The following is a 27,043-nucleotide window of genomic DNA, read 5'->3' as shown; positions in this document are numbered from 1 at the left end:
ACTAGCCAGACTTACAAAGAAAACAAGGGAGAAAGCTCAAATAAACAAAATCAGAAATGAGTGAGGAGAAATAACAACAGACTCTGCAGAAATACAACAGATTATAAGAGAATACTACAAAAAACTATATGCCAACAGAATGGATAACATAGAGGAAATGGGTAAATTCCTGGACTCCTACAATCTCCCAAAGCTCACTCAAGAAGAGGCAGACAATTTGAACAGACCAATCACAAGGAAAGAGATTGAAACAGCAATCAAAAACATCCCAAAGAATAAAACCCCAGGACCAGAGGGCTTTCCTGGGGAATTCTACCAAACTTTCAGAGAGGATTTAATACCTATCCTTTTCAAGCTATTCCAAAAAATTAGGGAAGATGGAACACTTCCTAACACATTCTATGAGGCCAACATCACGCTGATCCCAAAACCTGACAAGGACACCACGAAAAAAGAGAACTACAGGCCAATATCACTGATGAACATAGATTCAAAAATTCTGAACAAAATTTTGGCAACCAGAATTCAGCAATTCATCAAAAGAATCATACATCAGGATCAGGTGGGATTCATACCAGGGACACAGGGATGGTTCAACATCCGCAAATCAATCAACGTGATACACCACATCAACAAACTGAGGAATAAAAACCACATGATCATCTCAATAGATGCAGAGAAGGCATTTGACGAGATCCAACAGCGATTTATGATAAAAACTCTGAACAAAATGGGCATAGAAGGAAACTACCTCAACATAATAAAGGCCATATACGACAAACCCATAGCCAACATCATACTCAATGGACAAAAACTGAACCCCATCCCCCTGAAAACAGGAACGAGACAAGGATGCCCTCTATCACCACTCTTATTTAACATAGTACTGGAGGTCCTGGCCAGAGCAATCAGGCAAGAGAAAGGAATAAAAGGAATCCAAATAGGGAAGAAGTGAAACTCTCGCTGTTTGCAGACGACATGATCTTATATATAGAAAACCCCAAAGAATCCATTGGAAAACTGTTAGAAGTAATCAACAACTACAGCAAAGTTGCAGGGTATAAAATCAATTTGCATAAATCAGTAGCATTTCTATACTCCAGTAATGAACCAACAGAAAAAGAACTCAAGAATACAATACCATTCACAATCCAACAAAAAGAATAAAACACCTTGGGGTAAATTTAACTAAGGAAGTGAAGGACCGATATAATGAAAATTACAAGGCCTTTCTGAGAGAATTGGATGACGACATAAGGAGATGGAAAGACATTCCATGTACATGGATTGGAAGAATAAACATAGTTAAAATGTCCACTCTACCTAAAGCAATCTACAGATTCAATGCCATCCCAATCAGAATCCCAATGACATTCTTTACAGAATTAGAACAAAGAATCCTAAAATTCATATGGGGCAAAAAAAACCCCGAATTTCTAAAGCAATCCTGAGAAAAAAGAACAAAACGGGAGGCATCACAATTCCTGACTTCAAAACATACTACAAAGCTACAGTAATCAAAACAGCATGGTACTGGTACAAAAACAGGTGCACAGATCAATGGAACAGAATTGAAAGCCCAGAAATAAAACCACACATCTATGGACAGCTTATCTTTGACAAAGGAGCTGAGGGCATACAATGGAAAAAAGAAAGTCTTTTCAACAAATGGTGCTGGGAAAACTGGAAAGCCATATGTAAAAGAATGAAAATTGACCATTCACCAAAATAAACTCAAAATGGATTAAAGACCTAAAGGTGAGACCTGAAACCATAAGGCTTCTGGAAGAAAACGTAGGCAGTACACTCTTGGACATCAGTATTAAAAGGATCTTTTCGGACACCATGCCTTCTCAGAGAAGGGAAACAATAGAAAGAATAAACAAATGGGACTTCATCAGATTAAAGAGCTTCTTCAAGGCAAATGAAAACAGGATTGAAACAAAAAAACAACCCACTAACTGGGAAAAAATATTTGCAAGTCATATATCTGACAAAGGCTTAATATCCATAATATATAAAGAACTCTCGCAACTCAACCACAAAACATCAAACAACCCAATCAAAAAATGGGCTGGAGACATGAACAGACATTTCTCCAAAGAAGATATACTGATGGCCAATAGGCACATGAAAAGATGCTCATCATCGCTGATCATCAGGGAAATGCAAATCAAAACTACACTAAGATATCACCTTACACCCGTTAGAATGACAAAAATATCTAAAACTAATAGCAACAAATGTTGGAGAGGTTGTGGAGAAAAAGGAACCCTCATACACTGCTGGTGGGAATGCAAACTGGTGCAGCCACTATGGAAAACAGTATGGAGACTCCTCAAAAAATTAAAAATAGAACTACCATACGATCCAGCCATCCCACTACTGAGTATTTATCCAAAGAGCTTGAAGTCAGCAATCCCAAAAGTCCTATGCACCCCAATGTTTATTGCAACACTCTTTACAATAGCCAAGACGTGGAAGCAACCTAAGTGTCCAGCAACAGACGAATGGATAAAGAAGATGTGGTACATATATACAATGGAATACTACTCAGCTGCAAAACAGAACAAAATCATTCCATTTGCAATAACATGGATGGACCCTGAGAGAATTATGTTAAGTGAAATAAGCCAGCGAGAGAAAGATAATCTGTGTATGACTCCACTCATATGAGGAATTTATAATTATGGACTAAGAACAGTTTAGTGGATACCAGGGGAAAGGTGGGGTGGGGGGTTGGCACAAAGGGTGAAGTGGTGCACCTACAACATGACTGACAAACATTAATGTACAATTGAAATTTCACAAGATTGTAACCTATCAATAACTCAGTTAAAAAAAAATCCAGAAGAAAGCATCTAAAAGGTGTAGGACAACATCAAATGATATAACATATACATAATTGGACTCCCAAATAAGAGAATAGAGCTAAAGAAATAATGGCAGAGTATTTTCCAAAATTAATGATAGACATCAAACCAGATCCAAGAAGCTCGGAGAACACAAAGCAGGATAAATAGAGTCTACGTGCACACACACACACGTGCCTAGGCATGTCATATTCAAACTGATGAAAACCAAAGACAAAAAGAAAATCTTGAAGGCAGCCAGAGAGGGTGGAAAAGACACATTGCCTACAAGGAACAAGCATAAGAAATAAAGCCAACTTCTCACTTATAATTGAATTTTTTTAAAACAAAAACAAAAATGTAGAAGGGCCGGCCCCATGGCTGAGTGGTTAAAGTTCTGCATGCTCTGTTTGGCGGCCTGGGTTTGCAGGTGTGGATCCTGGGTACGGACCTTTGCCACTCATCAGCCATCTTGTGGTAGTGACCCGCATACAAAATAGAGGAAGACTGGCACAGTTGTTAGCTCAGGGCTACTCTTCCTCAAGCAAAAAAAGAGGAAGATTGGCAACAGATGTTAGCTCAGGGTGAGTCTTCCTTAGAAAAATGAAAGATACATTTTCCTAATATTCTTGGATGTATAGTATAATAGGAAAGAGATCTTAGTTTCAATATGTCAAGGTTTAATTTGAAATGTTTTCCATTTGGTCCAATGTTGGGTGTAGTGTGGAAAATCTAGAGAAATATATTTTAATTCCAGTACTGCCCTTTCTAACTGCATAATTTTGATCAATACACTTTCTGAGCCTTGATTTTTTGCATTCATAAAATGGAGATGATATTACCCATTTGTATGGGTTTTATGGGAATTTAATTAGAAAAATATATGTGAAAGCACTATGAATTGCTGATATATGTAATATTTGATTTGTGTTGACTTTCTACAGGAGTACCAGCTCATAATTGGACTTAGAAACTGGATGATATGGGCTGCCTATTTCTTCACATTCTTCCTTTTTTATATCATTATTATCATTTTGATATGTGTGTTATTCTTTGCCAAGGCAAGTGTCTAGTTTTGTGCTGTCCAATAGAAATATGAGTCACATATGTAATATTAAATTTTTAGTAGCAATAATTTTTGAACTAGAAACTAGAAATTTTTGAAAAGCAAAAAGAACAGATGAAATTGTCTTAATATTTAATTTAAGCCAGTATGTACAAAATATAATTTCAGCATGCAACCAATTAAAACGAGATATTTTACATACTTTTGTGTACTAAGTCTTCAAACCCCAGTGTATCTTTTATATTTATAGCACATCTAGGTTCATATGCTGTATTTTCATTAGGAATGCTGGGTCTGTACTTGACACTGCTTTCTATGTTTAACTTAAATTAAAAATAGCTAAAGTTAAATGAAAACTAAAATTCAGTTCCTCAATCACACTAGCTCATTCCAAGTGCTCATGTGTGCTCCAAGTGCTCCATGTGTGATTGGAATCACAGATTCCAAGTGCTAAGTAGCTACATGTGATTAATGGCTACTATATTGGACATCTTATTTCCAGTTGATTGCAGCCTGCTGCAGCTATCCTTTGAAAGGGAAAAAGTAATATAACGAGGACTGATTTGTCTCAGGTTATCAGGAAGATGAAATATAGCTTTTATTGTCTCCACTAGGGAAACTCAGAGGCGACCGAATTGCTGAGAAAAACTTAAACCCTTGTGTAAGAAATGTTATTTAGTTATTTTTCCATCTCATTGAGTTTCAGTCACTGAGCAGTGTGATATATTTCATTAAAGACCATCATTTTCTCCCTCTTCCCTTGTTTTTTTTTGTGACACTACTTATTGTGTACCTTACATGATGTCATAATTGTTTTATTGTAGATTGTCGGTGATCCAATCTTCCGCTACAGTGACTATAGTTTCATCTTTATCTTTCTTATGTGTTATTCCATTGCTTCAATATTCTTTGGCTTTATGATTAGCACATTCTTCAGTAAAGGTGAGTCTAAGACTTCTCCTGTAACAGAATTTGTTTTAATTGGCCAAAATAGGATCATGTTTGGGAGCTCCTTCTGGCTACCTCATGTATAGTCTTGACTTAGATTCTAACATAGAAAGTATTTTGCATATAAAATGATTTGACAGGAGGTATAGAGCATTTAAAATTAAAATGGCCCAATGTATATATAGAAAGAAGATATAAAATAAAATTGTGATAGTTGGAACTTAGGATAAACTGGACAACGCTTCTTACAGAAGTTGGTTTCAAATCACTTCTGAAAGCATGTCAAAGGATGGAGGTATTCATTCATTCATTTATTCAGCATATCCTTTGTGCACTTACCACGTGGCAAGAACTTGTACCATATACATAAGTACAAAGGAAAACTGATTCTCTGTGAAAGCTCACACAAGAAAAATATGTGTGATCAAATAACCCCATATTGTTCTATTAAGGATTTTGTAGAAATAGTTCTCTGCTAGCAGTTTTTAAATCACTTCCCAAAAGATTAAGGAATGTTTCTTTTTTAGACTCCAAGTATTAACCAAGTATTATTCCTCCTGTATCTTTCTTCCATACTGAACCATCAGAATACTATCCCTATTAAAAAATTTTAGAGTATAAATATAGTTTCACAGTTAAGACTTTTCAACATCACTGGTAATTTAGCCTTTAATATATTATCACAGATATTATCAGCTGATTGATTTTCACAATTGTGCAGAGAAGAAAAGCAAGCCTGAGACTCCTATCCTTAGAAAGGCCTGCTTGAAATGTTGGCCTTTGGCTGGCATCTGGGAACTTAAACTTGGGGAAGAGTCCCACCATCCTCTAAATAATAAGAGTGGCTCACTGTAGCTATACTGTTTGTGCAAACAATATGGTTTATACTGACTCTTGAATCTTGGTATCTGTTAGGCAGAGAATGCCTATGTGACTAGCCCTCAATAAAAACGTTGGTCACTGGATCTCTAATGAGCATCTGGTCGACAATGTTTCACACATGTTGTCACAGTTCACTGCTGGGAGAATTAAGCACAACTTGTGTGATTCCACTTAGAAAGAACTCTTGGAAGCTTGTGCCTGCTTTCCTCTGGGCTTTGCCTCATTCTCCTTTTCCCTTTGCTGACTGTGCTTTGTATCTTTCTGTTGTTATTACAGTGTTACTATTAATTAACCATAGCTGTAAGTACGACTATACGCTAAATCTTGTGAATTGTCCTAGCAGGTCATCAAACTCAGGGGTGGTCTTGAGGACCCTAACAAAACAACACAACAAAATCATGTATAAAGAAAAATAATTTGTTGAGCTAAAACATAAGGTGGTGTGTTGAAGATCAAGATAATATTGCCAGATAAACAGGAATCACTGCATTTATAAAAACTTAAAGGAAGGGGAATTTTATTTCTGGTGGTATGATAGACTAAATAATTGGAATCACTCTCTCAACTAAAACAATTAAAATGTTGGGTTTTTTTAACTTATTTTTAAATATATGGCTTTAAATATTGTTTAAATATATAGCTCCACAAAGATGGAATACCTCATCTGCCCAAGTCCTACCCCTTACAATTAAAAATCTTTGATATAACAATAAACAAGCATAGGAAGTCCCTGAAATATATAAAGAAGGCTGCCTAGAGACCTCAGAACTTGAGGAATTAAATGACCTTACATTCCCTGTATTTTCTTATTGCTTCCCATATATCTTTGAAAAAACACTGCAGTAACCTCCAATCTGTAACCAACAACAGGCACAGAAAAAGTTCTAAGAAAAGCTTGTTCTCCCAAGCCAAAGGTCTAGTAAGGGGATGGCCTACCAATAAAAAAGACTTTTGGCAATATTTGTCCTACTCCAGCCCAACACTAAGGGGAAGATGACTGCACCCCAACCTGCATGGCTGAAGCAGGGTCAAGAAAGAAGTTAATCCTTCATCCCAATCGCCTATTCTCCAGAATCAAGCAGTATTCCAATTCCCTTGCCAGGGTATTGCCAGGGTCCGGTAATGAGTTGGACTTCCATCCACACACAGCATCAGTAAGACTTAACAGGTAGTACAAGTCAGTTCTAATAAGCAACCCTGGGTGTCAGCAAGGCCAAGTAGGGAGCTGATCTTCCACATCTACCCAACAGCAATGAGACTAAAGAAAATGTGCAAAGCTAGTCACCACTCCTTCCCCACCTCTCACCCTGTAGCATCAGTGAGGCCCAGTGGGGAGCTGAGCTTCCACCCTCAGTCAGAGTTGGTGTGAGTCAGTGCCCCACTTTCATTAGGAAAGTGTCAGCAGACCCAAGGAGATATTTGAAGTTCCACCTCATCTCTCTGCAATGAAGCAGGGTTATTACCCTATTTTTTCCAAGTAAGTGTCAGCAGGGAGGAAGAACATACACACCCACCTGACCTTTGTGATACACCTTCACAGAGGGACAGCCTGCTTAAAAAAAAAAAAAAAGATTAGGATTCTGAGTCTCATTATACCTAAAATGATCAGGACACAATAGAAAATAACTCATCATACAAAGAACCAGGAAAATCGCAAAATGAATGAGAAATGACATTCATGTCAACAGACACCAACATGGAGATGAAGTAGATATTGCAGTTACCTGACAAGGAACTTAAGCAGCCATCATAAAAATACTTAGTCAAGCAATTATAAACTCTTGAAACAAATGGAAAAATAGAAATCTCAGCAAAGAAATAGAAGTGATAAAAAAGAACCAAATGGAAATTATTGTCCTGAAAAACACAATAACAAACTTAAAAACTTAAGGAAAATGAAGACAAGAGGATAGAATAAGAGAAATTGCAGACAGATCAATAGAATTTACACATTCTGAATAGAGAGGAAATATGCTGAAAAGATGAATAGATTCTCAAAGACCTGTAGGACAATAACAACATATCTAACATATCAATGGAGTCTCAAAAGAAGAGTAGAAAAAATGGGACTGAAAAAGTATTCAAAGAAATAATGGTTGAAAATTTATCAAATCTGGTGAAAGACTTATAGTCTCAAGAAGCTGAGTAAACCCCAAATGGGATAAACTTAAAGAAACTCATGCCAAGACACATCACAATTAAACTTATGACAACTGAAGACAGTGAAAAAAACTATAAAACAGCCAGAGAGAAACATTACATTATTTATAGGGGAGCGTCAATTTGAATGACTGTAAATTTCTCATCTAAAAGTAGAAGGAAGTGGCACATTTTTCAAATGCTGAAGAAAAGAACTGCCAACAATTAATTCTAGATCCAGCAAAATTATCCTCCAGGAATGAATAGGAAGTATAGACATCCTCAGGAGAAAAATGAAAAGAATTTGTTGCTTGCAAACTACCATTAAAAAGTGGCTAAAGGAAGTTTTCTAAACAGAAAGGAAATTATAACATAAGTCTTAAAACTTTACAAAGGAAGGAACATGGAAATGGGTAAAAATAGGTATAAGTATAGCAGACTATTCTAATTCTCCTGTGTTTCTCAGGTCAAATTTGATGGATGAAGCAAAGTTATACACCATCCAATGTGTTGCCAAATCTAAGTAAAGAAAATACATACAACAATTAAGAGTTATAAAGTGATTGGGGCAAAGTAACCTAAAGGGAAGTCAGGTTTCTACAACTTATGGTGCTGAAACACAGAATTTGGATTGCTGCAGCCACAAACCAAGGAATGCTTGCAGACACCAAGAGCTGGAATAGGCAAGGAGTGCATTTGTCCCTAGAGCCTCCAGATGAGAGTACCCCTGTTGACACCATGCTCTTATGTATAGTTGCATTCCTAACCCAGCTGCCTTCATTACTATGTCTCTCTTCATTACTAGGTGCTTCTGCAGAGACCTCTTTAGTGTGTGTGTTGGGTATGGGGGTGAACATTGAAGACATTTTTCTCCACTGTGACTCAGCACTCAGAACTTTTCCACTTGTAGCTCTCCTCCAGTCCCCAGTGAGATGAAGACACCCCACATCTGTGATGATCCATGTGATTCTCAACCACTGTACTGATCCATGGAGGAAATAGAAGAGGGGAAAGTTGGTGCTTTCTCCGTTTTAGCCTTTTGCTTATACTATTGCAGTAAGTGATTAAAGGCTTCTGTTACTTCTGTTTTGGCTTGTTGCTTTAATTGACGGTTCCAACATCTGGTAGCCCAACTTTCTATCTCTAGCTCCCTGTCAAAGCTGAGCTCCTGAGAAAAACTGTCAGAAACAACTTTTTCAAAACTCTAGAATCAAATTTTAAAAACTTACACCACCCAGGGGAGTTGAAAAGAGAGAAGCTGGTAGATTTCAGTAAGAGAAATTGTGACATTTAAATTTACCAACCTACCATCTCTCATTCCCCAGCTCATCTTAAGAAGTTCAGTAAGTTACAAAACAACAAAGATAACTAAATGAATTCGGGAAAACAATACATGAACAAAATGAGAATACCAAGAAAGAGATAGAAACAATAAAAAAAAAAGAACTAAATAGAAATTCTTAGTTGAAGGATTCAGTAATTGAACTGAAATATTCACTAGGGGGATTAAAAAGCAGACTTTATCAAGCAGAAGAGAGTATTAGCAAACTCAATGAACGGACATTTGAAATTATCCAGTTAGAGAAGCAAAAAGAAATGAAGAAGAGTGAAGAAAGGCTAACTCTTAAGGGAATTATGGGACACTAACATAAAGTAAATAATATATGCATTATGGGAGTCTCAGAAGGAGAAAAGAGAAAGCAGAAAGCTTATCTAAAGAAATAATGGCTGAAAAGTTCCGTAATCCGGAGAGAGAAACAGACATCCAGACTCATGAAGCCTCCAAATAGACCCCGAATAGAATGAACCCAAAGAAGTCTACATGGAGACACATTACAATCAAATTGTCAAAAGTCAAAGAAAAAGATAATTTTGAAAGCAGCAAGAGAAAACTGTATCTTCATGTACAGGGAATCCTTGTAAAATTGTCAATGGATTTCTCAGCAGAAACCTTGAAGGCTATGATTCAAAATGCTGAAAGAAAACTGCCAACCAAGAATACAGACATACTTTGGAGATATTGCAGGTTCACTTCCAGACCACCACAATAAAGCGAATATCACAATAAAGTAAGTCACACAAATTTTTTGGTTTCCAGTGCATGTAAAGTTATGTTTACACTATACTGTAGTCTATTAAATGTACAGTAGCATTATGTCTGAAAAACCAGTTTATGTACACTAATTAAAAAAATAGTTTATTGCAAAAAAGTGCTAACCATAATCTGAACCTTCGGTGAGTCATAATCTTTTTGCTGATAGAGGGTCTTATAAAAAATGCAGTACCTGCAAAGTGCAAGACACAAAGCACAATAAAACGAGTTATATCTGTACTAGCCTGGGCAAAACTGTCCTTTAAAAATAAAGGAGAGATAAAGAGTTTCACAGACAAACAAAATCTGAGGAAGTTTATTACCAGTATACCTGTATTACAAGAAATTCTAAAAGGAGTTCTTCAAGTTGAAACAAAATGATGCTAAAGAGAAACACAATTCATTTGAAAGTGCAAAACTCACTGGTAAAGGCAAATATATAGACAGATACAATATTGTAATATTGTAATGGCACTGAGTAATTCCATTTTAATTCCAGTATAAAAGTTAAAAGACAAAAGTAATGAGAATAGCTATAAATACAAAAATTTTAATGTATACACAATATAAAAATATGTAAATTGTGACATCTAACATAAACTTTGAGGAGGAAGAATTAAAAGGGTAGAGTTTTTTATGCAATTAAAGTTGTTATCAGCTTAAAAGAGACTGTTAGAACTATAAGATATTTTATGTAAGGCTCATGGTAACCACAAAGGACATACCTATAGTAAATACACATACACACACACAAAAAAAGAATCACTTTCTCACTGCAAAAATTGACAAATCACAAAAGAAGATGGCAGAGAAGAAAAGAGAGACAAAGAACTATGAATCAGAAACAAGTAACAAAAGGGCAATAGTAAGTCCTTATCTATCAATAATTACTTTATTAAACATAAATGAATTAAACACTCCAGTCAAAAACCAGTAAGTGGGTGAATAGATGAAAAAAGAAGATATCACTATTTGTTGTTTATGAGAGGCTCACTTTAGAATTAAGGACACAGGTTCAAAATGAAGGAATGGAAAAGGATACTCTGTAAAAATCATAACCAAAAGGCTGCAGAAGTGGCAGGTATACTTATATAAAATAGACCTTAAGTCAAAAACTTTCACAAGAGGCAAAGAAGGATATTACATAATGACAAGAAGGTCAATTCATGAAGAAGATATAACAATTATAAATATATATGCACTTAATGTCAGAACACCTAAATATATAAGGCATACTTTGAAATATCTGAAGGGAGAAATAGACAGTAATACAGTAAGGGTAGAAGGCTTCAATACCCCCACTTTCAACAATGAATAGAACATCCATACAGAAAATCAATAAAGAAAGAGATTTGAGCTACACTATAGGCCAAGTGAACAGATATATACAGAACATTCAACCCAACAGCAGCAGAATTCCCATTCTTCTCAAGTGCACACTGAATATCCTCCAGAACAGAACACATTTCAGGTCACAAAACAAGTCTTAAAAAATTTAAGAAGACTGAAATCATTCCAAGTATATTTTCTGATCACAATGGAATAAAACCTTAAAAAGAAAGTGATGGGAAAATTCACAAATTCGTGAATTTTTAAAAACTCTTGAACAACTATTAGTCAAAGAAGAAATGAAAGGGAATTAGAAAATATCTCAAGACAAATGAAAACTAAAAGCAACATAACAAAACTCATGGGATGCAGCAAAAGCAGCACCAAGAGGAAATTTATAGCAATAAACTCATTTAAAAGGGAAAAGGCTCAAGTAAACAAGCTAATTTTAAGGGTTAGAAGATTAATAAGCTAAACTGAAGGGAGGAAATAATAAAGAATACAACAGATATAAATGAAAGAGAGAATATAAAAACAACAGAAATAAATCACCAAAACTAAGATTTGGTTTTGAAAAGGTAAAGAAAATTGACAAAACTTTCACTAGACTAAGAAAAAAAAGAGAAAACACTCAAAGTCAGAAATGAAAGAGAACACTTTACAACTGATGCCACAGAAATACAAATGATCATAAGAGACTATTGTGAACAATTACACACCAACAAATTGGAAAACTTAGAAAAAATAGATAAATTCCTAGAAACACAACCTACCAAGGCTAAATCATGAAGAAAAAGAAAACCTGAAGAGACCAAGAACAAGGAGATTGAATCAGTAATAAAAAAATCTCACAACAAAAAAAGGACCAGAGGCCTTCACAGGTGAATTCTACTAAATGTTTAAAGATAAGCTTCTCAAACTCTTCCAAGAAATTGAAGAGGAGAAAACACTTCCCATCTCATTTAATAATGCCAGCATCACCCTAATATCAAAGCCAAACAGAGACACCACAGGGAAAGAAAACTACAGGCCAATAACCCTGATGAACAACAAAATACTAGCAAACCAAATTCACAAACACGTTAAAAGGATCATACATTGGGGCCAGCCCCATGGCCAAGTGGTTAAGTCGGTGTGCTCTGCTTTGGCAGCCCAGGGTTTCACTTGTTCAGATCCTGGACGTGGACATGGCGCCACTCATCAGGCCATGCTGAGGCAGCATCCCACATAGCACAACCAGAGGCACTGACAACTAGAATATTCAGCTATATACTGGGGGGCTTGGGGGAGAAGAAGAAAAAAAAAAAGATTGGCAACAGATGTTAGCTCAATCTTTAAAAAAAAAAAAAAGGATCATACACTGTAACCAAGTGGGATTTATCCGTGGGATACAAAGAAGTTTCAACATACACGTATCAATTAATATGTTATACCTCATTAATAGAATGAAAGATAAAAATCTTAAGTTCATCTCAATAGACACAGAAAAAGCATTTGACAAAATTCAATACTGTTTCATGAAAAATAGGCTCAACCATTTAGGTATATAAGGAAGGTATATATGAGAAGCCCACAGCTAGCATCATACTCAATGGTGAAAAACTGAAAGCTTTTCCTCTAAGATCAGGAACAAGGCAAGGATGCCCACTCTTACCGCTTCTATTCAACATAGTACTGGAAGTCATAGCCAGAGCAGTTGAGCAAGAAAAAGAAATAAAAGGCATCCAAATCAGAAAGGGAGAAGTAAAAAGATCTCTGCTTATGACATGATCTTATATTTAGAAAATCCTAAAGACTCCGCACAAAAAATGTTAGAACTAATAAGCAAATTCAGTGAAGTGTTGGATACAAAATCAACATACAAAAATCACTTGCATTTCTATACTTTAATGATGAACTATCCACAAAAGAAATTAGGAAGACATTTCCTCTTGCAATAGCGTCAAAAAAGAACAAAGTACTTAGGAATAAACTTAACCAGGGAAGTGAAAGACTTGTACCCTGAAAACTACAAATCATTGATGACCAGAAATTAAAGCAGACACAAGTAAAGGGAAAGACATCCTGTATTTATGGATTGGAAGACTTAATATTGTTAAAATGTCCATACTAACCCAAAGTGAACTACAGATTAAATGTAATACCTATCATAATCTCAATAACATTTTTTTTACAGAAGTAGGGGGAAAAAACCCTAAAATTCGTATGGAATCACCAAAGACCCTAAGTAGCCAAAGCAATCTTGAGAAAGAAGAACAAGGCTTGGGGACATCACACTTCCTTATTTCAAAATATATCACAAAGCTACAGTAATTAAAACACTATGATACTGGCATAAAAACAACACATACCAATGGAAGAGAAAAGAGAGCCCAGAAATAAAACCACACACATGCATCAACTGATATTCACTGTGAGTGCCAAGAACACACAAAGAATAGATGTGGAAAGGATAGTCTTTTCAACAAATGGTATTGGGAAAACTGGATATCCACATGCGAAAAAAAGAAATTTGGCCCTAATCTTACACCATACACAAATATTAACTCAAAATGGATTACAGACTTAAATGTAAGGCATGAAACTGTAAAACTCCTAAAAGAAAACGGGACAAAAGCTTCTTCACCTTGGTTTTGGCAATGATTTCATCGATATGACACCAAAATCACAGGCAACAGAAGCAAAAATAGACAAGTGGGACTACATCAATGTAAAAGGTTTTCGCACAACAAAGTAAATAAGAAAATGAAGAGGCAACCTATGGAATGAGAGAAAATACTTGCAAACCAAATAAGGTTTCCTCTGCTATCCAAAAATTTGCTTTACGCCACTTCACTTTTACAAAAGACCTACATTAGTACGTCTTTTTGCTAACCAAAAGAAATTCGAGGAGGATTTTCACTTATATGAAAGAAAGACAAAAAGTGAAAATAGTGTTCAGCAATTGTATTGCAGCGAGTCATTATAGAGGCAGCACACACCTTGAGCAGCGAGAGTGGCATCACCAAGCTCCTTCCCCAGGAACTACACTCAATGTCTCAGCATCAAGCCACCAGAGCTTTGAACTGTATTTGTGAGCATCTGTGCTTTATTTTGATTTATTTTCGTGTGTTATTTTTCAGGTCTGGGAATGCTCAATTTTTTCCATATAAATTAATGGTGATTGCTTCTTCACTTTACACCAATTTGGCTTATGAAAGTTTTCATAGGAACACTCTACTTTCATGTATTACGTAAACCTGACCTAGGGATAAAGGGTTAATATCCAAAATATATAAGGAACTCCTACAACTCAGTAGTAACAAAACAAATAATTGAATGAAAAAAATGGGCCAAGTGTGGACATTTGAATGAACATTTCTCTGAGGAAGACATATGAATGGCCAATGGGTATGTGAAAAGGTGCTCAGAATCGCTAATTGTCAGGGAAATGCAAATCAAAACCACAATGAGATATCACCTCACACCTGTTAGAATGGCTATTATACAAAATAAGATTACAAGTGTACAAGAATGTGGAGAAATTTGAACCTGTACACTGTTGGTGGGAATGTAAAATGATACAGCCTCTATAGAAAACAGTATGGAGTTCCTCAAAAACTTAAAAATATAACTACCGTATGATCCAGCAATCCTTCTTCTGGGTATTCTTCCAAAAGAATTAAATTCAGGCTCTCTAAGATACGTCTGCACTTCCATGTTCATTGCAGCATCATTCTCAATAGCCAAGATATGGAAACAACATAAATGTCCATTGATGGATGAATGGATAAAGAAAATGTGGTATATACTTACAATGGAATATTATTCAACCTAAAAAAGAAGATAATTCTGCCATTTATGACAACATAGATGGACCTGGAGGACATTATGCTAAGTGATACATGTGACACAGAAAGACAAATACTGCATGAACTCAATTCTCTGTGTAAACCCAAACAGTCAAATTCATAGAAGCAGAGAGTACAGTGGTGATTGCTAGGTGCTGAGGGTGGATGTGAATGGGGAGGTGATGGCCTAAGGGTACAAAGTTTCAATATGCAAGATGAATACGTTCTGGAGATTTACTACATTGCATAATGCCTATAGCTAACAGCACTGTATTGTAGCCTGAAAATCTGCTGAGAGGGTACATCTTTTGTTAAGTATTGTTAGCATAAAAAATAATAATGATAATAACAAAGGGGGTGGGTGGAAACTTTGGAAGATGGTGGATATTTCTATGGCCTTGATGGTGGTGATGCTTTCACAGGTGTATACTTATCCCCAAACTTAATAAGTTATATACATTAAATATGTACAGATTTTTACATGTTAACCATGCCTCAATAGTATGGTTTTTTAAAAATTAAGAAACCTTTGGGATGATGGTAGAGAAGACTTTTTGAGGGTAGAGCATAAGTTACCCTAGACAGAACAGACATTTTATTATGAGAGTAAAAAGGAGGAGCACAAGTTGGAGTATGATATGGACTGAATTGTGTCCCCCCAAAATTTGTACGTTGAAGCCGTAACTCCCAATGTCTTATAAGGATTAGTATCCTTATTAGAAGAGACATCAGAGAGCTCGCTCGCTCGCTCGCTCTCTCTCTTTCTCTGCCATGTAAGGACATAGGAGGAAGGCAGCCAGCTGCAAGCCAGGAAGAGAACTCTCACCAGGAGTCAAGTCAGCCAGCATCTTTATCTTGACTTCCCAGCCTCCAGAACTGTGAGAAGTAAATTTCTATTATTTAAGCCACTCAGTCTATGGTATTTTTTTATGGCAGCCCAAGTAGACTAATACAAAGTATAAGAAGTCCTTGTAGGCTAGCCTGTAACCAAGTTCCCATTTATATGGCTTTAGCCAAGAAAACATCTTAAATTTCTGGGGTTTCTAACAATATCTTAGAGGAGTTGTTTGTTCAAAGTATGAGTTATATATATAAAATTTTTGAGAATAATTTCTTTGTGTAGTTCTCAGGTCAATGTGTCAGGTCTGGCAGTTTTGTTGGATGGTAGGAACTGATAGGTTAGTAAAGTATATGTAAAGATTAGTGGTATTTGTGTATGATCAGGGGAAGGGATGGTTATGGTGGTCATGGTTAGAGATGCAGGGTAGGAGGTTGTGGTGGAAAGCTAGAGGAAGTGGGTAGTAGGAGAAGCTTTTAGGAATGGGTGGTCCTCTCCCCAAGAGTTCAAAGTGTTCAGTGATATGAAGCAGGTGCTTCCTGAGGGAAGCAATAGTCTCTCTTAATTTTCAGAATGGCATAGTCAGTAGTAACCTCTCCCACATTTCCTTTCAGGCAAGGGGTATACATTCAAGTACGGATATACATTTTGGCAGCAGGGAGTATGCCATGACCATGGGCTAAGCAGACTGAAAACTCAGCCAACATATTAGAATCTTTAATAGCAAATGAAGAAAAGCAATAAATGTCCCTTGTCCAACTTGTCAACACCTTAGGAGGGGCATCCCATGGGCATCACTGGAACAGAGGTTTTAGTGTCCAGGGTAAAGTCATCTCTGGCACAGGAGGAAAAATTATCCATAATGCTGAGCTCTTGGGCCAGGACAGTGTCATGGGGGATGTGAGACTAGGATGTGCTTTCCAAGTGGATACCTGCTCATATTGATGTAGGTCTTGTTTTTGCGGCTGTCTAGTAGTATAACAAGGCTGAGCCACTAGTGTAATTTGAAGGCAACATTGGGCCTAAGAGCTTGACTTGCGAATATCTTTTACATCAAGGGGCTTTGTGGGTGCACAGTCAGCAAAGAAGATGTTGGCATCCATGATTCTATTGCAAGGGACAAAAGCACCAGAACCTGACTGTGTGCAATTATAGCTCCAATTAAGGAGAGTCGAATCTAAAAGTTTCCAACAGTCCAAGGTTTTACCCACATGGGTTATTCTGTTACAAATAAGTTTTAAATTATATGGCCTGATTGGATGTGTGTTCTTAGTAGGGTGTCAGGCCATTTGTCAGCCAAAATATCTGTGGCTGAGGTTGGAGCTCCAGAATTAGCCTGTAGGCAGGCCCTCTAATTTTTCCAATTACAATGGGCCCTTTTCCTCAGTTGTTTGGTTGGTGATGGGCAAGCTGGCAAGGACTTTGGGTTGTAGGGATTGTCAGCCAAACTTGATGACATGTGGACTTCAGGATCTGCCATGTTTGGTTGAAACAATGGCTTACTTGGAGGATTTGAGCCTCAAGATTGCAAACCAATGAAAACGCCCACACTAATAGTAACAAGACCAACAACCAACAGAATGGTGTGCAGCTGCACTTAACAGGCTTTGTTGTCTGATACAGATTTTCCTCCAGCATGTATTATTACCAAGGAGAGGTTGCTTGATTTCATCATTTGAGATATGGTATTGATTTATTATTATCTCCAAATATGTTTTTTATTTACTAAGTAGAGTTTTCTCTCTCCCTTTTTGGTAGTGCACATTGTCTGAGAATAGTCATGGAATACTAAATAGTAATTTCCTGGAGGGATCACAGGAGAGCCCAGATTAATTATCCAACCCTTCCAACCCTAACATATTCAGGAAGGTTTTTTGGAGTGGTATAAATTTAGTGTCAAATGGGTCCCATATCAGATGGGCAGCTGCCTGGCCTGTGGGACAAGCTATCTTAATGCATCCCGGGAGGGTATATGCCCTCCCTCTGGCCTCCAGCCCTTATAAGATCAAAAATTTATAAAGATAGTGACAAATATTATTTAAAAACTTCATATATAAGGAGTATTTACATATATGGAGACTAGGTATATCTCCTTTTAAATATAGGGAAGTGCAGTGGGAAAATTTTTTAAAATTGTGAGGTGTAATTCAGCCAAGAGGACTTGAATTAAGAGAGATTCTGACCTGTGGAAAGATAAAGACCCATTTAGTGGTCCATTTGCAGGCCTAGAATTTGAAAAGGAGTTGTTTGCAGGGACTACTATGTCTCTCAATTATACCAGCTATCTGGAACCTATCAGAGTCATAAAAGTTCTATTAAATTTTTTTAAGAGTCTACCATTGTGTATTTTAGAAGTGAAACGTATATCTTGGTTACTATCAGTAATACCTGTAACTCTGAAGGGGATAAGGAATGTCCCAGCTGTTGTTAGTGTAACTATAAATTTATTAGTAATATTGAGCATTATTTCATATACTTATTTATATGTTCTTTGGAGAAATGTCTATTCATGAGCTTTGACCATTTTTTAAATTGGGTTAATTGCTTTTTTGTTCTTGAGTTTTAGGAGTTCTTTGTATATTCTGGTTATTAATTCCTTATCAGTTATGTGCACTGCAAATTTTTTCTCCCATTCCGTGTGTTGCCTTTTGACTCTGTTGATAGTGTCCTTTTATGCACAAAAGGTATTAATTTTGATGAAGTCCAATTTGTCTATTTTTACCTTTGTTACCTACACCAAGAAATCATTCCCAAAGCCAATGTCATGAAGCTTTTTCCCTGTTATCTTATGGGAGTTTTATAGTTTTGGGACTATGTTTAGGTATTTAATCCATTTTGAGTTAATTTTTATGTATAGTGTTAGGTGAAGGTCCAACCTTTTTCTTTTGCATGAGGACGTCCAGTTTTCCCAGAATTACTTGTTGAAATGACTCTCTTTTCCCCCATTGAATGGTCTTGGCATCCTTGTTGAAAATCATTTGACTATATTCCTGAGGGCTTATTTCTGAGTTCTCTATTCTCTTCCATTACTCTATATATCTGTGTTTAAGCCAGTACCACACTGTTTGATTATTGTAACTTTGTAGTAAATTTTGAAATCAAGAAGTGTGAGTCCTCCTATTTTGTCCTTCCTTTTCGAGATTGTTTTGGCTATTTGGGATCCCTTGAGAGTCCATATGAATTTTAGGATGGATTTTCCATTTCTGCAAAAAAGTCTCATTGGGGTATTAATAAGGATTGCATTCAATCTGTAGATCACTTTGAGTAGTAGTGACATTAACAATATTAAGTCTTCCTATCCATGAACATGTGATGTCTTTCTATTTACTTGTCTTCTTTAAGACTTTCAGCAATATTTTGTGTTTTCAGTGTACCAATCTTTCACCTCCTTGGTTAATTCCTAAGTATTTTATTATTTTGATGCTATTATAAATGGAATCGTTATCTTAATTTCCTTTTTGGATTATTCGTTATTAGTATATAGAAACAGCTAATTTTTGTATCTTGATTTTTTTCTCCTACTTTGTTGAATATGTTAATTAGTTCTAACAGTTTTTTTGTGGAATCTTTAGGGTTTTCCAACTATAATATCACATCATTAGCAACTGCTATTTCTTTTCAAATTTAGGTGCCTGTAATTTCATTTTCTTGCCTAATTACTCTGGCTACAACTTTGAATACTATGTTGAGTAGGTATGGTAAAAACAGGTATTCTTGTTTTATTCCCATTTAAGAGGAAAAGCTTTCAGTCTTTCACCATTGAGTATGATCTTAGCTGTGAGTTTTTACTATATGGCCTTTAATATATTAAGGTAGTTTCCTTCTATTTCTAGTTTAAGTGATTTGTCATAAAAGGGTGCCAAATTTTTTCAAATACTTTTTCTGCATAAATTGAGATAATCATGTGGATTTTGTTAGTGTTATGTCTTACATTTATCAATTTTCATATGTTGAACTATCCTTGCATTGCAGGAATAATCCCACTTGGTCATGGTGTATAAGCCTTTTAATATGCTGCTAAATTCTGTTTGAAGTATTTTAAGTCTTTCCACATATATAATCATAAGAGATAGTGGTTTGTAGTTTTCTTGTCTTGTCATATCTTTATCTGATTTTGGTATTGGGACAATGCTGGTTTCATAGAATGAGTTAGAAAGTGTCCCCTCCTCTTCCATTTTTTGGAAGAGTTTGGAAAGGATTGATGTTATCTCTTCTTTAAAGGTTTGGCAGAATTCACCAGTAAAGCCATCAGACTAAGAGCTTTTGTTTGTTAAGAGGTTTTTATTACTGAGTCAATCTCCTTACTAGTAATAGGTGTATTCAGATTTTCTGTTTCATCATGGTTCAGTCTTGTTAGGTTTTGTGTTTCTAGGAATTTGTCCATTTTATCTAGTTTTATCCAATTCATTGACATACAATTGTTTATAATACTCTCTTACAATTCTTTTTATTTCCATAGAGTCAACAGTTATGTCCCCACTTTCATTTCTAATTTTAATAATTTGTTTTTTCTCTTTTTTATTTATCTTAGCCAATCTAGCTACAGATTTTTAAAATCTTTTTCAACAACCAACGTTTGCTTTTGTTTATTAATTCTACTATTTTTCTACTCTCTATCTCTGCAGTAATCTTTACTATTTCCTTCCTTCTGCTAGCTTTCGGTTTTTTTCTTCTTTTTCGAGTTTCTTAAATTGTAAAGTTAGGTCTTTGATGCGAGATCCTTCTTTTTTCAGTGTAAGCAATTTCAGCAATAAATTTCTGCCTTAGTACTTCTTTCAATGAATTCCATAAGTTTTGTTATGTTATGTTTTCATTTTCATTTATCTCTATATATCTTCTTTCTCTTGTGATTTCTTTTTTGATTTTTTGGTGGTTCAAGAGTGTGCTGTCTAAATTTTCACTAACTTATGAATATTCCAATTTTCTTTCTGTTATTGTGTTCTAACTATATCCTTTTGTGGTCAGAGAAGATAATTTGTATGATATCTATCTTTTAGGGTCTTGTGATTTTATTTGCGGCCTAACATTTGGTCTATCCCAAAGACTGTCCTATATGCACTTGACAAGAATGTATGATCTGTTGTTGGGTAGAGTGTTCTGTGTATGTCTGTTAGATCTAGTTGGTTTATTGTGTTGTTTGTGTCCTCTGTTTCCTTCTTTATCTTCTTTCTGGCTGTTCTATCCATTATTGGAAGTGGAGTATTGAAGTCTGAAACCGTTACTGTGAAATTATCTATTTCTCCCTTGAATTTGGTCAATTTTTGCTTCATATATTTTGAAGGTGTGTTCTTAGGTGTGTAAATGTTTACAATTGTTATGTCTTCTTGCATTATTGAACATTTTGTTAAGAGATACTGTCCTTCTTTGTCTCATAACTTTCTTTAATATAAAGTCTATTTTTTCTGATAATAATACAGCCACCTCCACTCTCTTTTAGTTAGTGTTTGTACATAATATCTTTTCCCATTTTACACTTTCAGCATATTTGTATCTTTGGATATAAAGAGAGTCTCTTGTGGACAGCATTTGTTGGAGCATTTTTTTTTAACCATTCTGCCAGTCTCCGTCTTTTTTGGGAGACTTTAATCCATTTTTATTTATAGAAATTTATGACAAGGAGGGATGTACTTATTCCATTTAGTTACCTGTTTTCTATATGCCTTATAGCCTTTTTCTCCCTTATTTCCCACATTACTGTATTCTTTTGTGTTTAGTTGATTTTTTTTGTGGTGAAAAATTTTAATCCCCTTATTTCCTTTTGTTTGTATTCTACAGTTATTTTCTTTATGGTTGACATGGTTATTACATTTAATATCCTAATGTTATAACACTCTGATTTAAATTTATACCAGCATAACTTCAGTAGCATACAAGAACCCTGCTCCTATAAAGCTCTGTTTCTACCCCTTTTCAACTAGTGATGTCACAGAACAGCATCTTTATGAATTTTGTGTGCAATAAAATGGACTAATAATTTTAATGCATTAGTTTCTTCAATCATGTAGAAAACAGAAAGTAGAGTTACCAAACGAGGTTACAATAATACTAGGTTTAATAATTGTCCATGAATTAACTTATACCAGAGATCTTTACTTGTTCAAACAGTCTCCAGTTACTGTCTAGTGTCCTTCATTTCAACCTGAAAGACTCCCTTTAGTTCTCTTCCGGGACAAGTCTTTTTGTTTCTTTAGGAATGTCTTAATTTCTCCCTCATTGTTATAGAACAGTTTGCTGCATTAAGAATTCTTAGTTTTCACTGTTTTGCCTTCAGCAATTTGAATATATCAACCCACTGTCCCCTAGCCTCCAAGGTTTCCGATGAAGAATCTGCTGATGATCTTATTGAGGATCCTTTGTAACAATTGCCTCCTCTCTTGCTGCTTTTGAGATTCTCTCTTTATCTTGAGCTTTCAACAGTTGGGTTATAATGTGTCTTGGTGTGGGTCCCTTTGGGGTCATGCTGCTTGGTGTTTGTTGAGCTTCTTGGATGTTTATATTCATGTCTGTCATCAAACTTGGGAAATTTCCAGCCACTATTTCTTCAAATAATCTCTTCTTCATTCTATGTTCTTCTTCTTGGACTTTCACAATGCATATATTGGTCCACTTTATGGTGTCCCACAGGTTCCCTAGGTTGTTTACTTTTCCTCAATTTTTTTACTTTGTATTTCTCAAAGTTGATCATTTGAATTGTACTGTCTTTGAGTTCACTGAATCTTTCTTATGCATGTATAAATTTTATTTTGAAGTCCTTTAGTGAATTTTTCATTGCTTTTATTGTATTATTCAGCTCCAGAATTTTTTTGTTCCTTTTTATGCTTTCTTCCTTTTTATCGATATTTCTGTTTTGTTCATACATCATTTTCTTGAGTTTATCCTTGTCTTTCTTTAGCTCTGTGACCATCTTTAGAACATTTGTCTTAGAGTATTGGTCTAATAAGTCCACCATCTAGACTTTCTTAGGGACAATTGCTATTGATTTACTTTTCCTTTGGATGGGCTGTGCTTTCTTGTTTCTTTGTGTGCCTTGTGATATTTTTTCAAAACTTTACATTTAAATTTTATAATGTGGTAATTCTGGAATTTAGATTCACGTATCCCTTCACAACTGTTAGGATGGCCATTACTAAAAGACAGCAAAGGATAACATGTGTTGGTGAGGACTTGGAGAAATGAGAACCCTTGTAGACCCTTGATGAGAATGTATATTGTTGTGACCACTGTGGAAAACAGTTTGGAAATTCCTCAAAAAATTTAAGATAGAACTACCATATGATCCAGCAATCCCACTTCTAGGTGTATATATTCAAAGGAATTGAAATCAGTATCTCAAAGAGATATCTGCACTTCCATATTCTTTACAACATTATTCACAATAGCCCAGACATGAAAGCAACCTAAATGTCCTTCGACAGATGAATGGATAAAGAAAATATGGTATGTACATACAATGGGATATTGTTCTGCCTTATACAAGAAGGAAATTCTGCCATTTGTAAGAACACAGATGACCCTGAAGGACATTATGCTAAGTAAAATAAGCCAGACACAGAAAGACAAATACTACATGATATACTTGTATAAGGAATTTTATATAACTTATTGACTTATATAGTCTTGTATAATCACATATAGTCTTATATTGACTTATGTAGTCAAACTTATAGAAGGAGAGTATAGGATAGTGGTTGCTAGGGACTGGGAGGAGGAGGAAGCAGACAGGTATTAGTCAAAGAGTACAGAGTTTCATTATGCAAATGAATAAGTCTTAGAGATATACTGTACAGCATAGTTCCTGTAGTTAACAATACCATATTGTACACTTAAAACTTCACTAAGAGGTTAGATCTTATGTTGTGTTCTTATTACAGAAAAAGTAATGATTATAAAGGGGGCATGAGGAAACTTGAGGAGGTGATAGATATATTTAAAGTATAGATTGTGGTGATAGTTTCACAGGTATATACTTATCTCCAGTCTTGTCAGGTTGTTTACATTAAATATGTACAGCTTTTCATATGTCAATAATATTTCAACAAGGTGATTTAAAGAAAGATAATTCATAACATTATAGTTTTATTTGTGTGTTTTTTACTTTCTTCATCAATGTTGGTTTTATATCATCTTGATGATAATCTTGACAATAATTCTTTTTCTAGCTTATTGGATCCCCTATTTATGGACCTAACCACATCCAACTCTGAGTAATTATTTAACTATTCTTTCTTTTGAGTATCATGATTTAGATTGGAAACGTGTTAAAAACTTCATCAAGGGCTTTTTATTCTACCCATGACTTCAAACTCTCTGGAAACACTAAGTATATTCAACTTATATTAATAGTGATGATATGCATTTATAATCCTCAAGCCAAGTGGTCATGAATGAATAAATTTTAGAAAGGAAGAAGGAATTTTTTATAACACATGTATGAGTCAACCTTTGTTTAAGTGACTCTAAATATTTATCACATGTGGTAAATATCCTATACATTAACTCACCCTATACATTGATTCATTCAGCACATATTTACTGAGCACATGCTGTGTGCCATACATTGGTGACACATGGGTGAAAAAAGAAGGACATATTACCTTCCCTCATAGAGCTTACATTCTATTCCTTTATTGTTGTATAAACAGTTATTTGTAATTCATTATTTTGCATATTGCTTTAAACTGACCTTATAATTTCCTTCTTATTTGCAGCCCGTTTGACTGCTTCTGCTGGAAACCTCCTGTATTTTGCCAGTTTTTTTCCATTTAATTCCCTTTCTCAGCACTATGGGCAATTAACCCTCACCAAGAAGGTTGCTGCCTGTCTCAGCTCAAATGTTGCACTGGCACTGGGGGTTAATCTTCTGCTCAGGTTGGAATTAAAACGTAAGGACAATGGGTGAGGGTAAGAAAATGTTATAAAAATTATTTATCCCCAGATTTGTTTATTTGTTATAAAGGCAGTTATGTGAACTGTAAAAAAGAAAAAGAGATCAGAGGTGTGAGAAATTAAAAGTTCTCCATTTCTCCACAATAACTCCCCAGTTATAGTCTTAAATAAAATAATTTTAAACCTTCTATTCTACAATTTGCTTTATTCACCTAATAATATGTTACACATCTTCCTACATGGAGATACATTGCGTTTTTTTACAGAGTTGTTTAATATTCTGTTGTGAAGTGGTACTATAATTAACTAGTTCCCTATCAATGCACACTTAAGTGATTTCCAATTTTTTGCTATTACCCACAATAGTACACATACATTTGGTCATACAGTATGCATACTAATATAAATAAATTCCTACGTATAAAAATGCATTTATAAGATAGTCATAGATTAATTTTATTGCTATTATGATAACTCAATAAGCATAGAGTTGATACTTCTGTTTATAAGGTAAGAACCTAATTTTATTTCCCATATGAAAATAGGGCTATTACAATCAGTTATTGGATAGTTTATTGTTCTCTACTGGTTTCTAATTCCACCACAGCTTTACATAATTTCCATATATGAATGTCTGTTTCTGGTAATCTTTTCCATTCTATTGATCTCTTTTAGTCTATTTTTGTGTCACTATAACAATGGTTTTGATACCGAACCTGAAGTGAGTTCACTCACCCGTTGTGCAGCAAGCTAATCCTCTCTGACACCGGGTGTGGTGGAAGAAAGTAGGAATTTTATTTCTGCACAGCGCTGAGCAAGGAGAGAGGGCAGCTAACACTGAAATCCCAAACTCCCCAAAAAGCCAAAAGGAAGGATTTTTATTTGAAGTTTTAGGTAGGGGAGGGGGAGCATATGGCCTTGCTGGTCGGAGCTTTCCCACCAGCCTTTCTTTGGCCTCGAGACTACTTGCAGAGAGGAAGGAGCCCATGACCTTGCTGGTCAGCAGCTTTCCCACCAGCCTGGATCTCTGTGCTGGGAGGAGATGATCCAGGTGCTTGTCCTTGGCGGTGTCTGTCTCCATGGAGGATAGTAGAATCTGGAGCCAGGAAGCCAGAGAGTAAGCAGGGAATGAGCATTTTGGTTTTAACCCCATATATGCTGGGTTTAATGTGGGGAAACTGATATCAGGGTCGATATCAGTTTTACTCATTATAGCTTTATAACAAGTCTTAATAACTGATAGTCTTGTCCCCATACCTTTTTGTTCTTCAGTGATTCTTGTCACTTTGCTTCCACTTGAACTTTAGGATCACTTTGTCAAATTCTATGAAAAATCGGGTTGGGATTTAGTGGGAATTTCGTTGCACTTATTGATTAATGAGGAGGATTTAGGATGCTTAATTTTCTTATCTGTGAACAAAAATCTACTCCCAATGAATAGCCAGTCAGAAGAATATACATATGATTTCTTTATGGATACTTGCATATTCTTATTTATACCTTAAGTATTAAAAATTCACTAGAATTTATCTAGATGTGGCATTTTCATTGGCTTAATCTGCAACAGGATGCATACTTTTATCAACTTAGTTTATTTTATTGTATTATTTAGTTACTGTTTCTTTTCTATATTATTTATTTTCTCTTTCCAGAACTCCTATTATGTTTTGGGTGGGAGAATTTCTCAAGTTATGGTAGACTTCCTGAAGTTTGTATTCTACCTTCTCTTTTTCTGGGGTTTCTAATTTGCTGTTCACTGCCTCTCAAAATGGCTTTCATTTTGATAATCATTTTTGGTTCTACTAAGTACTTTTTTCTCAGCCTATTACCTCTTCTTATAGCTTTCTCAAAGACACATGCTCTTGAATATTCTTCTCATGGTGCTGGTCTATAGGAAAGGGAGGACTAAAGTTCAAAGGACAAGTTTCATGGGCCATTATCCTCTTCATGTCTTGCCTCTTTGAATTACGAGTTCACTGCAAACCCTCGTGCCTTTTCAGTTGTGCCACATTCGGTCTGGTAATAGAGGAAATAGAAGAACAAAGGATTACTTGTCTTCTTTTTATGACTTCCTTTTTTCTTTTCTATCAGTACTATAACTAAGCAAAACTTCTTTTCTATTCTGCTTGGTGATCAGCACCCGTCTCTAGTGCTGTTGAATATTTTTCCAAATTTGTACAT

General features: G+C 35.5%; 1 protein-coding gene across 1 annotated transcript in view; it reads left to right on the top strand.

Annotated features, from left to right (window-relative positions):
- Nucleotides 1-27,043, top strand: part of LOC124241986 (phospholipid-transporting ATPase ABCA3-like) — a 194,776-nt gene that overhangs the window by 25,356 nt on the left and 142,377 nt on the right. Inside the window, exons 6-8 of the mRNA XM_046666405.1 lie at nt 3,797-3,907; nt 4,743-4,860; nt 24,685-24,858. Of these exons, the coding sequence (XP_046522361.1) occupies nt 3,797-3,907; nt 4,743-4,860; nt 24,685-24,858 (403 nt within the window). The remainder of the gene's footprint in view (nt 1-3,796; nt 3,908-4,742; nt 4,861-24,684; nt 24,859-27,043) is intronic.

Source organism: Equus quagga, chromosome 7, assembly GCF_021613505.1.
Source record: "Equus quagga isolate Etosha38 chromosome 7, UCLA_HA_Equagga_1.0, whole genome shotgun sequence".
Taxonomy (NCBI): Eukaryota; Metazoa; Chordata; class Mammalia; order Perissodactyla; family Equidae; genus Equus; species Equus quagga.
Note: the sequence above shows the minus strand (reverse complement) of the source record. Positions and strands in the feature narration are given on the sequence as shown.